This window comes from Zonotrichia albicollis, chromosome 3 (genome assembly GCF_047830755.1).
Source record: "Zonotrichia albicollis isolate bZonAlb1 chromosome 3, bZonAlb1.hap1, whole genome shotgun sequence".
Classification (NCBI taxonomy): Eukaryota; Metazoa; Chordata; class Aves; order Passeriformes; family Passerellidae; genus Zonotrichia; species Zonotrichia albicollis.
The window spans coordinates 84,660,577-84,674,801 of NC_133821.1; the positions used below are offsets into that span (position 1 = coordinate 84,660,577).

At 54.9% G+C, this 14,225-nt stretch overlaps 1 protein-coding gene across 1 annotated transcript; it reads right to left on the reverse strand.

The window, feature by feature from the left end:
• Positions 1-742: 742 nt before the first annotated feature.
• GDF7 (growth differentiation factor 7) lies at positions 743-12,888 on the reverse strand. Its single transcript, XM_074538037.1, has 2 exons — positions 12,317-12,888; positions 743-9,871 (listed from the first exon to the last, which is right to left on the reverse strand). The coding sequence occupies exons 1-2, from the start codon at positions 12,876-12,878 to the stop codon at positions 8,949-8,951; spliced, it is 1,485 nt and encodes a 494-aa protein (XP_074394138.1). The 5' UTR covers positions 12,879-12,888; the 3' UTR covers positions 743-8,948.
• Between the last annotated feature and the right edge of the window lie 1,337 nt (positions 12,889-14,225).

Below are 14,225 nucleotides of genomic sequence, written 5' to 3' on the forward strand. Positions count from 1 at the left end.
CTCCAAATGTGCCTTACTCCACACCTGCATGTTCACAGTACTGTGTGCTTAGGGATGTAGGAGAGAGCCAGAATCCCTATTGCCTTCACTCTCTGTCTCCAAGGCACCTGGGTGATGTCCATTGCAGGAGCACCTGCTAAAGCACCTCACTCTCAGTCCAGCCTGTCCTTGAACACTTCCAGGGATGGGACATCCACAGGTGCTCTGGGCAACCTGTTCCAGTGCCTCACCACCCTGACAGGAAAGAATTTCCTCCTAATATCCAATCTAGATCTCTCCTTTTTAGTTTAAAACCATTCCCCATTGTCCTATCACTATCTGCCTGTGTAAAAAGTTGCTCTCCCACTTTTTTACAACCCCCCCTTTAGGCAATGAAGTCCACAATGAGGTCTCCATGGAGCCTCCTCTTGTCCTGGTTGATGGAGTCAATGGAGGGAATCCTGACTGGCTGGCTGGAGCTAGATAGCTTCTCATCATGGCAGGTGAACACTATTCAGAAACACGGGGAAGAAAAAGGATGTACATTTGATGATAAATCCATCACAAACACTCACTGTTCTGTGACTTTATTTATTGGAAAATACCTGTGGCTTCCCTGGAAGGCAGTTTAAAATGAATGGGTATTTCATTTTTGGTTTAACACCTTAGATAACCCAGGGAATAAAGGTGGTTTACAAAGGCTGCTCTTGACATCTGGTTTTAGGACACAAGCACAAGTCATCAAAAGAAAATCTTGCAGAGGTCTATTTATCAATAAAATATTTAATAAACTTATCTGTACAAAATATTAAAAAGGTTATTGAAGAGTATACAAGAATATTTATTTAACAAATATATACTGCTATATAATATATTCAAGAAAATATAGATTGCTGTTTACAGTTCATTTACAATCCCATATGTACAATCTATTTAAACTTTAGATACATACAAACAATGCATTTACACCATCACGTTCAGAGCTATCTTCTTCAGAGATATTTCACACACCCAGACCTGAAAAAGCTGCACAAATACATGGATAGTTCAGAGGCACACACAGGGATACGAGTATTGCTTCAAGAATCATAACTACTAGAAATACAGCTGTTGGAAACTTTTTAATTTTTTGATATTTTCCTTTCTAATCAAAGAAAAGAACATATAAATAAAACCACGACTGACCAGCAGAGAGTTTCGTTTCGTCAGAGGAACTCCAGAAAATGTTGACTTGACTCCAGAAACAGAGAACAGTGATGAGATACAAAGGGACTGGGCAAACTGGATAAACATTGCTCCCTGCTTCATCTGAGGCAGGGAGCAGCAGGAGCAGAGCAGGTCTGTGCTGCACAGACCAGTGTCCATTTCCTTTGAGCAGCATCTCCACCAGCTTTCCCAGTGGAGCTGCAGAGCTGGACAGAGCTGGTGACTCCAGGTGGGCACAGCCCCTGGCTGCTCCTCAGGCTGTGGGATTCCATTTGCACAGGCACTGCACAAACCTGGCTTCAGCTGAAGCTGAAATGTGGGAGCTCTGCACCTCCAGCACCTCAGGAACTCAGACATTTCTTTAAAGGCTCATCACTCACAGCAGGTGGGATGGATGTAAGCACGATGATCACCTCCTCCCTGGGCAAGGACAGGGTGAGCTGCTCCTACAAAATGCCCATCCCAGCTGATCACTTCCTACACAGCAACTCTGGCACCTTCAAGGACCAAAGCCTGGCCCGTCCCTGTGTGACCATCCCTTTTCCTGGCTGTGGATGCTGTTCCACACTGCTGCTGCTGGCTGAGCTCCTGGGAGCCCCTTGGTGCTCAGCAATTCCTGGCACACAGCTCCCTGGGATGACCAGCTTGGGAGCAAAACAGCCCTAAGCTCGGCCTCCTGTTTATTCGCTACTGTTCTCCTCCCCTCTCTTCACCAAGGAAATGAATGAAACCCCACATGGAACGCTACCATTTCCCCAAAAACTGGGACCAATGCCACAGCTCCCAGGGAGGCTTGGCCCAGCCTCTGGGTCTCATTCCTCTGATGGTGGAGACCAGGGTGGCACCAGCACAGGCTCATATTGTGGCAAAGAGAAGGGGAGGAGAGACCCAAACACTCCCAACTTCCATCAAAAAGACACTTGAGTGTGTGACCCATTGTGAGCAGATCCCTTCCTCCCACCAGCTTCAACCCTGCCAGAGCTGTCCCCTCTCTGTCCCCTGCCCAAAGGGGCACTGACAGACTGCACCACAGGGACAGACTGCACCACAGGGACAGACTGCACCACATCCTCCTGCTGCTGAGCCTCAGCCTTCCCTTCCTCACCCTCCTCCCCCCCAAACACCACAGCAAGCTTCCACACTCCCCATCCTGAAAACCCAAAGCACGAGCACAAGTATCAAAGCAGAAAAATGAGCTCACAAAATGTATGACTGAACTATTAAGTGGTGATGACAGAAAAATGGAGAGCAAAACCTGCTGAAAAAACATTGAAAATGTGTGTTCTGGTTTCATCCATGGAATGGATGGGGATGGATCAGGCTTTGGTTTAAGATTTTTCAATACCAGTTCCATGCAAATGCTCTGCTGCCCAAGCTTCCCACCCTAGTCCATCCACTGAGCAAGAGTCCAACATGTTGCATCCATCAGCCAACCCATGCTCCTTCCCACCACCACCTGTACCAGGCTCCTCTCCAACACAGAAAATTCAGGGGCTGTTTGAGGACTGCAGTCAGTGAAAGTGAAAAGCAGACACAGGGATATTTGTGTCTTGAGGTGCAAAGATGCAAAACATCCTCTAAGACGCAGGGAGGGCTCCTTGGTCAGTAGGTTACACCAGCATGAGTTCCAAATTTTCTGTCATTTTCTGAAGGCCCAGATCACTGGCTGGTAGGACATAAAGTGATTTTCAGAGACATCTTTGCACTTCTATGTACCTCACAACATGTTATGCTAGGAACAAAGAGCTTAGAAGGACTGAATGGAGCTGGTTTTACCTTGGAAGACATAAACCAGCTTATGACAAAACTGAAGGTGTCACTCACACCAGCCTGGTGGAACATCTCACTCTTGCACCAACCATTAATTCAAAGATAGGAGAGACAAAAAGCTCTCCCCCTCCCACACAAATTCACAAGCTCCTGACCATCAGCAGCACCCCACCCATGGAACAGGCATTCCCCAGCTCCTTTCCTCATTGTGTTTCCATGGAGGACACACTCCCACAGTGGGGACACTGCTAGGCTCTGCTCCTGCCACCCTGCATCTCCATTCTGACCCCACACAAAGGGACCCCTGATGCCAAGGGAGCTGCTCTGAGGCCACTGGGACACACAGCACCTGCTGGTCATGAGCAGAGTCACACTGCTCTCAAAGACCTTGCTTTTTCCCACACAGGTCTTCCCATCCCCTCACCTACCCCTCAGAGCATGATGTGAAGAGACAAAAACTCACCCAAAACTCACCCCAGAACTCCAGCTGCACCCAGGAGAGGGGACACGGGAAGTGATTTGGTGGAACTGCCCAACCAGGTCCATGGGACAGCCCTTTGCTCTGCTCATCTGTCACATCCAGATGTGGGGCACACAGCCCCATTCCAGGTGGCTGCCTCTGTGCAACGCCCAGGCTCTCACTGCCATTACCCCACAGAGGCTTTTTGGGTTTTCCTCCCTGGTACATGGCCCTGCTGCCCCAGCACAGATAAAAAAAAAAAAAGGCACTTGGATTTCAGAACCCAGCATGGATTTCCATGCTCAGCAGGAAACCACAGCATTTCCCAGCAGTTTTAGCCCAACACAAGCATGAGCTGGGCTGGCATTTATGATGTATCTGCCCCCTTAACGTGGATCCTGGGGTTTTGATGGAACTACAAACACTGCCATTGATACAATCATGACAAAAAACTCCTGTTAAGGCTGGAAGCAAAGCCATGGCAGCCCCTCAGCCTCCAAGGTGCTCTGCTCCTTTTCCCTGGATGCAGCCCTTGGCACCTGCATTCCCAGGACTCCCAAGGGATGCCCCAGCCTCTCCGGTCCCCTCCCTGCCAGCAGCAGGGTGTGTGTGTGTGTGCTGCTCCATGGGGGCCAGCACAGGTGACTCTCCCCAAATACCACTTTAGTGCCTGCGGGATAAGGGCTTAAACTGCAAAAGGAGCTGCTGGTTTTGCAAGGGGAGTGTGATGGATAAATCACTGCCCAGTGAGAGCTGTGCAGCCAAGGGCTGGGTTAAAATCCATGGGTTAAAACCCATGCAGCCAAGGGCTGGGTTAAAAACCAACACACTCAGGAGCCACTGGCACTCAAACTTGAGCAGAAGGTTCAAGGCTTGGGGTTTGCTTTTAACCAGAACTGGATTTTGCCCTTGCAGCCTTTTCCTCATGCGTATGCCAACCATCAGCCAACTGGCAAAGAGGATGTGGCTCCATCTGCCAGTGCTGATCAGGAGTGAGGCCACTGGGATCAATGCAGCTGTGCCAGGATGAAGCTACATCAAGCCCTTTTCCATATGAATCCTCTTTGCCAGAGGATACTGATTTCCCTCCTATCACTGGATTTGAAGCATGATGTAAAAGAAAAAAAAGGGGGGTGACACATGGTTAGAAAAGCCTCCTATTTTAAGAGAATTAAAAATAAATTTTTCCTTAAAAAAAAAAAAATCTGTGATTCTTGGGAAGTATTTCTAGGCCAGAAGCACCCCTGGTGACCAGGGTTAAACAGGGCATAAAGCAATTTTGCTTCTGACTGTTCCTGAAGGCAATGGCTTGAGCACAAACTCAAAGAACCCCCAGATAAGGCACACACACCAGTCAGTCCCTGTCCCAACTGGGCAAGTTCCCCAGATCCCAGCCCCAGTGCTTCTAATTCAAATGAGATCACTCTGCAAGTTTCCCTACTCCTGTGCAATTACATTCCCATGTCAGAGAGGAGAGAGCCAGTTAAGCATGGATACACAGTCCTTTTCAAATGCTTAATATTTCTAGTTTCACTGTAATTATATCCTGCAGATAAAAATGGTGCTCAAGGTCAAACAAATCTTCCAGGAGAATATGCACTGCATGGAAACTGTTTGGATTTTTTTTTTAACTGGAAAGGTTGTATAAATACTGCAGATTGAGAACCTATAATTATCCATTAAAATCACTCTGAGACTGCTGAATTAATATTTGTCCATGTTCAACCTCTAGTCTCATAATTATAAAGTTTACATGTGCCCAAAAATCAGCTCAGGCAGGAGGCAACTGATCAGAAATACATTTTTCTGGGCCTTTCCTTTGGCATTAGAGCGTGATGTTCTTTGGAGAAGCAGCTCCAGGGATGGGGGCTGGGCTGGGCCACCCCTATCCTGCAGCCAGTGCCCCACCACCCTCTCCAAAGGCAGGATTCACTGCTCCATGGCCTCTACTCACACATCCCTGTGTTGCCCCAACAGTGCAGGGCTGCAACAACTCAGCTGAGAGAGCCTGGGAAAGGCTTTCACACCCACCACTCCCATTCAGAATCATGCAATAATTAACGCTGGAGAAGACCATGTCCCTACCATCAACCCCACTTCATCAGCAAATTCACCATTAAACCGTCTCCTCAAGTGCCATATCCACACACTTTTTGAACACTTCCAGGGATGGTGACTACAATTCCCTGGGCAGAGCTTTACAACTCTTTCTGTGACTTTTTTCCCTGAATATTTAACCTAAATCTCTACACACCTGAAATGGCTCTGATGGTTGCTGCCGAAGACTAATCCCACTGTTTGGTGCAACCTCCAAATGTGCCTGGGGATGGAGAGGCAGCCCTTGCAGTCATCATGCAGGGATTCATAAAGAGGACAGTGGTGGCTTTTGCTCTGGAAATTCTCCCTGGGAGCAAGGAGCAATGTGAGAGCCAAGCCCTGCAGCTCGCTGCGGGGAGCAGCACAGTTCCCCACCCAAGCCCCCAGCTCCACTCTCCTCCAGCCCTGCCCTGCTCATTCCCATCCCTCTGGAGCAGCCCCAGGCAGGGAGCTGCCGCCCCTGGCTCCTTAGAGAAGCAGAAAGAGGAGCCAACTCCATCCTTTGCCCTCCCTTGTCCTCCAGAGGTTGTTTGCCCGGGAAAGGAACAGGAGGCACTTGGCACACATGGCACAGGCCCAGCACCTCTGGGCTCCTCTCGGGGGATGAGCTTTGCTCCCCCACCAAACACTCCTGTCCAGGGGTGCCCCAGCCAGGAGAGCCAGGCTGGGTTCCCAATGGTGAAACCATGGACAGCATCACTGCCAGCAGCAGCAACATCTGTGCTTCCCCCAGATCTTCTCCTCTCGTTTATCCTTGTGCTCCAGGCCACGGAACTGCAGCAACTGAGCCACTGCTTTTGTCCCCAGCACCAGCAAAGCCATCACTGGGCTCAGGACAAAAGCCCCAGCAGTGGGCACTGCCCCAGAACTGGGGCTGGGGTGAAGAGTTGCAAGACCCACCCTGTCACCCTGCTCTCCATCAGCCACCTCCAGACCTGAGGTGGGTGACATCTGTCTGTTCCCTGCAACTCTGGATGAAAAATACCCACAAGAACTGGGAGCCACTGGCATTACCACCCCTGGGACACAGTGCCACAGGAGCAGGTCTCAGGACACCTTTTTGGTGAAGGCTCACAAGAGCCACCAGCCAGTAGGGGCTGCCAGGAGCTACATATATCTTCCTTGGATGTGAACTGCCCATGAACCCTCACCACAAATATTTGGAGGAAGGGGAGGGGGTAAAGGAAACAAAATAATTTTAAAAAAATTGTCTCAGGAGTGAGAAAAACTATCAAACAACCAAAGGCAATTGAAAAATTAGGTACTTTCAAAGCTTGGTAACTTTATAACTGATGTGGAATCTGGCAGCTCGAGCACTGCTGTGCCAACCTCCTTCCCCAGCCAGCTGTGCTGAAGCCAAAGGGAGGAGGAAATCCACAAACCCTCGTGCTGACCCCTCCTCACCCACTCAGGGACCTCCCCAAATGCTGACAGGGAGAAAACGCACGGCATGGACCTGATCCTTCCTCTTCCCCCCATCTCCATCTCTCAGCATGCCCCTGGGCCCCTGGAGGGAGGTACATCATTAGCGTATATTTACATGCATGCTGAGGTAGGGACATGGGTTTTCCTCTTGGATGCATGGATGTAAGGCCAGCGGAGCTCTGCAGGTGTCAAGGGGGTACATGAAACTTATGGGCCCCACACTTTCTCCCCTGAGCTGCCACCAGCCCCAGTCTGAGGATGCAGAGCAGGCTCTGTGGGCAGGGATGGAGGGAGGCTGGGGGTTATCCCAGTGGATCTGTCACTGTTTTCCATGGACACATTCACCTCCTACTGATGCACTTGGGGGGAAGGGGCTGTTGAACCTCACCAAGGCTTTTCTGATCTTTGAAATCAATTGGATCTCAGCAGAGTTCTTTGAGGTGACCCCCTCTCTGCCCTGGCCAGGCTCAGCCCTCCCAGCAGAACACCCCTGCCATGGAGGACAACTGGATTTATGTAGGAAAAGCCCCATGCTTCCAGCAGGGATTTACCTCCTCCAAAGGCAAACTCCCATCACTAATAAGCACTGATGCTTACACACCAACACCCTGGCCACAAGAAAAAAACAAACCATCAAACACAAAATCTGTGCAAACACATCTCTGGTCTAAGCCAAGCCACAGTTTGGTACCAAAACCCACTGAGGTGCAGCAGAAAAGCCTCCCAGCATCCAAAGCACACCCTGGCATGGATGAAGAGGTTCTCTGGTTTAAAGGTCATTTATTAACTCAGCTCCTGAGTTACTGAAACCCTTTCAGCACATGTCAAAGCAGCCCACTTAGCATAGCAGTCCCTGAGGGTAGCACTCAGCCCTCGGCATGGGAAAGGTCTGCTCCTGGAGGATCCAGCTCCCTTAATGGAGCAGGGAGCAGCCAGCACTCCAGGGAGGGACACAGCTCCCTGGGAAATCGATGCCAAAGGAAGACAGGGTGGAGCTTAGTGCTTTTATAGAGATTATTTGGAAAGAGAAGAACCCGAGCAAAATGGCTCTTCCCTAGGGAACCTGGGACCTTTGTTTCTCTCCAGACAGGCTCAGGATGGCTGTGTGACTTGCAGGCCTGATGCTGGGCTCCCAGGATGCCTTGGAAACACAGTTTTGTGCAGGAAAGGGAGGGGACTCACCCACCAGTACCTCCTGCTAGACACAGACAGCAAAGCCAGCGCTTCTGACCATGTGGAGTGGAGGCACCCCCAGCTAACGCCTCCCAGGGCCACTCCCATCTTTGTAAGAGCACAAGCTCTGCTTCACTCCTGACTCTTTTAGCCTCTGGTTCTCCCTCTTTCCTGTCTCTGCCAGCAGACTCACAAGCCTCTCCCCACTGCAAACAGGCCTGCACCAAGTGATTACAGCCCATGACAGCCACAGGTTCTCCACCCCCTGCCTTCCCCCAGGGATCTCTTATTTTTCCATCAGGAAACTCAGGGCAGCAATTTGAAGACTGCCAGAAAAACTCATTTGACTCAAAGCAAAGAGCATTCCTATCTCACCTCCATCCCACTGCCACAGCCAGAGGGTGATGCTGACCTGATCCCTCTGCTGCAGACACCACTCCACCTCCCCCCACCCCAGGTCATCATTCTGGCCAAGACAATTTTGGCTAGACATTTTCCAAAACATTTGGGAAAGAAGTTGTCAGCTCCACGTAGGCAGACCAAGTGTATCAGGCAGAGCTCAGAGGCTGGGGAGACATTCCCAAGGCACAGAGATGGTGGCAGCCTCAGTCTCAGAGGGACAACGCCATCCCTCCTGGGGTCATGGCCAGGGTGGCCCAGGGAAGACAGGGGACACCTGCTCTGAGCTTGGCTTTTGGAAAGGCACACACCAAAATGTGTACGTGTGTATATATCTATATATATATTTTATATATATATATTTATATTTATATATATATATAAAATGGGCAGGGCTGCTGAGCAAGGCCAGGAGGGATAGGGAGAGCTGCAGAAATTGCTACCTGCAGCCACACGTCTCCACGACCATGTCCTCGTACTGTTTGTAAACCACGTTGTTCCCAGAGTCAATGTAGAGGATGCTGATGGGGCTGAGCTTGGAGGGCACGCAGCAGCTCGGGGGGGTGGACTCGGGGTCCATGGAGTTCATCAGGGTCTGGATGATGGCGTGGTTGGTGGGCTCCAGGTGGGAGCGCAGCGGGAAGTCGCAGACCCCCTCGCAGTGGTAGGCCTCGTAATCCAGGGGGGCGATGATCCAGTCATCCCAGCCCAGCTCCTTGAAGTTCACGTGCAGGGGCTTCCTGCTGCAGCGCGTCTTGGCCTTCTTGCCGTGGCCTCTGCCCCCGGAGCGGGCCGCAGTGGTGGTCCTCCTCTTCCTGCGCCTCAGGAACGCCTCCTGCCCGGGATCGGGGGGCTCCAGGAAGGGGGGGCTGCCCAGGGCCTTGATCTTATCCCGGATCTCCTTGAAGAGGTTCTCCTTCCTCTGCGTGCGGGAGAAGGCCACGAGCAGGGCCCGCTCGTGGGGCTGAGGCCGGGGCTTGCCGAAGCCCAGCTGCCCGGGGGGCAGCGCCTGCCCCGAGCCGTCCGACACCACCCGCAGCTGGAAGCACAGCAGCTGCCCCGAGGCCGAGCTCTCCCTCCGGGCCCGCAAGGCCTCCCGGACATCAAACACCTCCCATCGGGAGGAGCCCGCGTCCAGAAGGTCCGCGGCGCGGGAGTCCAGCAGCCGGGGCTCCTCGCCGTCCCGGGCGGGGCAGGCGGCGAGCAGGAGGCGGTGGAAGGAGCCCTCGGCGGACAGCGCCAGGCTCCGGTTCTCGGGCACCGAGCGCAGGATCCGCAGCTCCGCGCCCGTCACCTCCTCTGCCTCAGGCAGGCTGGAGATGTCAAAGAGGTACCGCTGCTCCGAGGCCGACGGGGAGGCATCTGGAAGAGATAACACGGAGAGGAAAAAAAAAAAAAAAGGAAAAAAAGATTTCAATATCAGCAAGCCAAAGCCAAGCTCTCATTAGGGAGGTGCAAGGGACGCAGAGGTAATGAGGGAGATGTCGCTGTGCAGCACGGCTTCCTGAGCATCCCAGCGGAACACAGGCTGTGTGTCCTGCATTCAGGAGCGTCACTCTGCCTGGGGGCACCGAAAACAAATGGGAAGGAGAAGGTGCAGAGGGAGAGAGGAATCAATTCAAACAATTGGCTTCTCATCAGCACTCTTCTCCACATCCTGAGGAGGCTTCTCTGCTTCCTCCCAGGTGTTCCAGTAACCCCAGATGCACCACTATTCTGTTTTGGCACGAAAGCCACACCTGAACCTGTGCAGCACATTACCACCCCCAATTGGCAGTTTGTCACCTATTTCTTCTGCCCCAAATGTCACTCACATACACATGCTGTTAGAAATTCCACTTTCCCCTCGCAGACAGGCACAGGCACACAGGTCTGACAGAGGCACCCACAGCGGCTGAAAGCGAGCCCAGCCTCAGTTCGGCGCTACTTTTAGTGCTTTCAAAGACCTGACACAGACTTGTGCAGTTTCTAGCAATGAATAAACATACTCAATGTGAATTAAAAAGAAGCACCAAAGGAGGTGGTGCTGGGAAGAAGAGATGAATTGAGTCCTGGGAGGGTTGGTTTTTTTGTTTTCTCCCTCGTTAACGAGAAACCTGACCTGGGCATGCTGCACACATCTCTGCTGTGACCGGAGCGCCCCGATCCGCTACGTCAGGGCCTGCCCGATCCCCCTTCCCGCAGCGCCGCTGGGCACAGCCTGCACCGCCCGCCGGGGGAAAGAAACTGCTTCTCCCTATCATTGGCTGCTGCTGCTATTATTATCATTAACGGTACTATTATTATTGTTATTCATTATGGTTCTTAAAATTACTATTTGAAAAGCAGATCTAAAATTCCTATGAGAAGCAGATAAGAGCAGATAAGGAGATCCCTTTGAAGAGTTCATCTGGTTTCGTTTTGCGCTGAAACTTCCCAGGACCTGTGCTCAGCTTTCGCCCAGCACTCACAAGCCGAGCACTGCCCACCCTCCCACCGCAGCATCCTCCTCCCGGTCCCGCCTCGCTCCCCCGACGTTTCCCCATCAGCTTCCAGTAAACCTCCTCCCGCAAAGGATACGGCCCCTTCTGGGTGTGGGAATGGGGCTGGGGGGTGCGGGAATGGGACTGGAGGGGCTCTCCCGCCAGCGACAGGGACGGGGTGCGGCTGGCGCTGCTTTTCAGTTTGCCTTTTCATTTTATTCGATCAGGAATGTATTATTTTTTTCCCCCTCAGCCGTGCGCACTTGGCCGGCAGGGCGCGAAGTACATATATACATGTATTTGTTAAAAGTTTATTATTAGGTGCGTATGTGCATTTGATTATTATTATTAGATTTGCGGGTATGAAGAGGGCAAAAGAGGGCGAAGAGAGGGACGGGGACCGCGATGCCGAGCTCAGCCGGCGGCGTTAGCGGAGTCGCTCCCTGCAGAAATTGCTAACCCAGTCGCTCCGGAGCGCCGCGGCCGCTCGGGACCGAGCACCCCCCGGGACACTGCGGCTGCGCTCCCTCCCTGGCCCGGCCCGGCCCGTCGCGGTGCCCCGCGGAGTTTTTCGGGCTGCAAAGGCTCTGGCAGGACGGGGGATGCGGCGCGGAGAAGCTGCTCTCAAAGTGCGCCGCACGGCCCGGCCCCGCATCAGGTGGCGGCAGGTCCCGAGAGCCCCGCACCGCCGCTCGCCCCGTCCCGAACCGCATCCCCAGCACCAAGCGCCACCCTCGACACCGACTGCGTGTCGCCGACCCCCCATCGCCACCCCAGAGCCCCGCTCTGCGCCACGCTCATCTCCACCAATCCCTTCACCGGTGCCAGGCACAAACCTTTTGCTGTCCCCATCGTCAGCCCTCCTCATCGTATGCTCACGCACAATCCCACTCCCAGCCCTGTCCTCGCCCCCAGTGCCACGCTGAGATTCGCGCACGGCTTCGTTCCCGTTAAACAACCGGGATGCCCCTATCCCGTGAAGCTCCATCCCCTGCAACCACCCCGTGCGGAAACCAGCGCACAATCCCACACCATTCCCCAACCAACGCACAATCCTATCCCGGGAACAGCCCCGTGCTCGGACCAACATGCGAGCATCCTCTCCATGTGCCACCACGTCCCCAAACTCACGCTCAGAGTGATGCACAACCCCGTGTATCCATCCCCACAGGCACACAGGAGTACGATTCCCACACCCGTGCACCGTCTCCATCTCCGAGCAGCATCCCCATTCCCAAGCGCATTCCGAAGCCCAAGCATCGACTTCTCTCCCGCCCGACGGCGGAGTCCCGGAGGGGCGGTCGTTCCGCGTTCGCCGGCCCGGCCGCGGCTGCCCGGCACTCACCGCTGCGCGCCCGCTCCGCGAAGCCCGTCACGGTGTCGGCGCGGCGGCCGGGGGCGCGGCGGGCGGCCAGGCGCTGGTACAGGGCCACCATGTAATGATGCGGCACCACCGTGCCGTTACGGAGAGCCCCGTCCCTCCGCGGCGGGGAGGAGAAGGGGGAGGCGGCGGCGGCGGAGGAGGAGGAGGCGGAGGAAGGCGCGGCTGCCGAGGGTCGCTGGGGAGCGGCCGCCGACGGGCCGCGCACGGCGGCGGCCTCCAGCCCGCGGCGAAGGCGGCAGGCGCCCAGCAGGCAGAGGCAGAGGGCGGCGGCGGCGGCGCGGAGGCGCATGGCGGCGGCCCGGGGCTCGGCGCGGAGCTGCTGCCGCCGCCGCTCCCCGCCCGCTTTTGAACATCGTCTTCGCCGCCGCCGCCGCCGCCGCCACCGCCGCGGCCGCGGCCGCCCGCCGCCCGGGGGCGCCCCCTGCCGGCCGCTCGCCCCTCCCCGTCCCAGCGCCGCCCGCGCCCGCCCCGCCCGCCCCGGCAGGTGAGAGACACCTCCGGACACCCCTCGGGCCCGCCCCATCCGTCCTGGCAGGTGAGAGACCCCCCGGTCACCCCTCGAGCTCCGCCCCGCCCGCCACGACAGCGGAGAGATCCCCCGGATCCTCCCTTGGACCTCGCCCCGCCTGTCCCAGCAGGTGAGAGACCCCCGGAACCCCTCTGGACCTCGCCCCGCCTCCTCCGCCAGGTGAGGAACCCTCGGACCCTCCATCGGATCCCGCCCCGTGTCCCCCGGCAGGTGAGAGATCCCTCTAGGCCCCGGGCCCGCCCCCGGTGGGGGCACCCGCACCCCTCGTTTGGCGGGGGGAGCCGCGTCCCACAGCCCCGTGCCAAGGCGTCACCTCAGCCTGGCTGTGGCTTGGAATGGGGCTGTGTTTGACTGTGGAAGGTGACCCCAGTTCGGATGGCGGGAGGTTGGGGGGCACCACCACTTCTGTTTGCAGGGGTCAAATTTCGAAACGGGGACTGACCGGGAGACCACCGAAGACTGGACCGGGAAACTTCTCCCCGTATTGGAGCGGGTCACTCAGCGCCCCGTACTGAGGCGGGGGTCCCGGTCCTACACTGGAGATGGGGCTGTCCCGGCTCTGTTTCGAACGGAGGAACCGCACCCCATGTTTCGGGCAGACCCCTTTCCCCGACACTGGCCCGCGGGGGTGATGCCGGCGGCGGGGCCGGACAGCGGCCGGGGGAGCCGGAGCGACCCGCTGTGGGGCAGCCCCGTGGCCCGGGCTCCTCCCGCACCGCTCCGAGATGCCCCGGGCTGGCCCGAGCCTCCATCGGCCCCGGTAATTCCGCCTCGGGAGTCCGACACCGGAGCAAAACAAAGACCCAGCCGCGCTGCGGGCTGATGTTTTCCCTCGCCCTGAGGGTTTCCTTGGTAAAATTCAGATGTTTCCTTGGGTCTCGATTAAAATAACAAAGTGGGGTATTTGCTAGGATGTTATTTCAAGTCTCTTAAGTCCCTGGTTATGTCTGTTGCGATTTCTCCGCAAATACAAAAACAAGCGCTGCGATGATTTATTTGAAGGAATGTAGGTGTTTCGCCAAAACAAACATGGCTTTTTTTTCTTCTTCTCCCCCCCTGAAACAATCGCTTCTCACGAGCATTTGTCTCTGCAGCCTCTTGGATTTCTTTCTGCTGTAATTTTACAGGTGTCCTGTCACCGCATTGTGAGCAGGTTTCTAATGCCAACCAGCGGCTTTGCTCGGTATGTACACACACACTGTGCAGAGGCACAGACGGCACTCCCAGGACACCATCCCAAGAAAACCCCACCCCAACAAATTCTTGTCCCATGCACGCTGGATGGCCAGGCCTGAAGCCATTTGCACACCTTGCACAGCACTTGTGGATTTTGCACAGCCT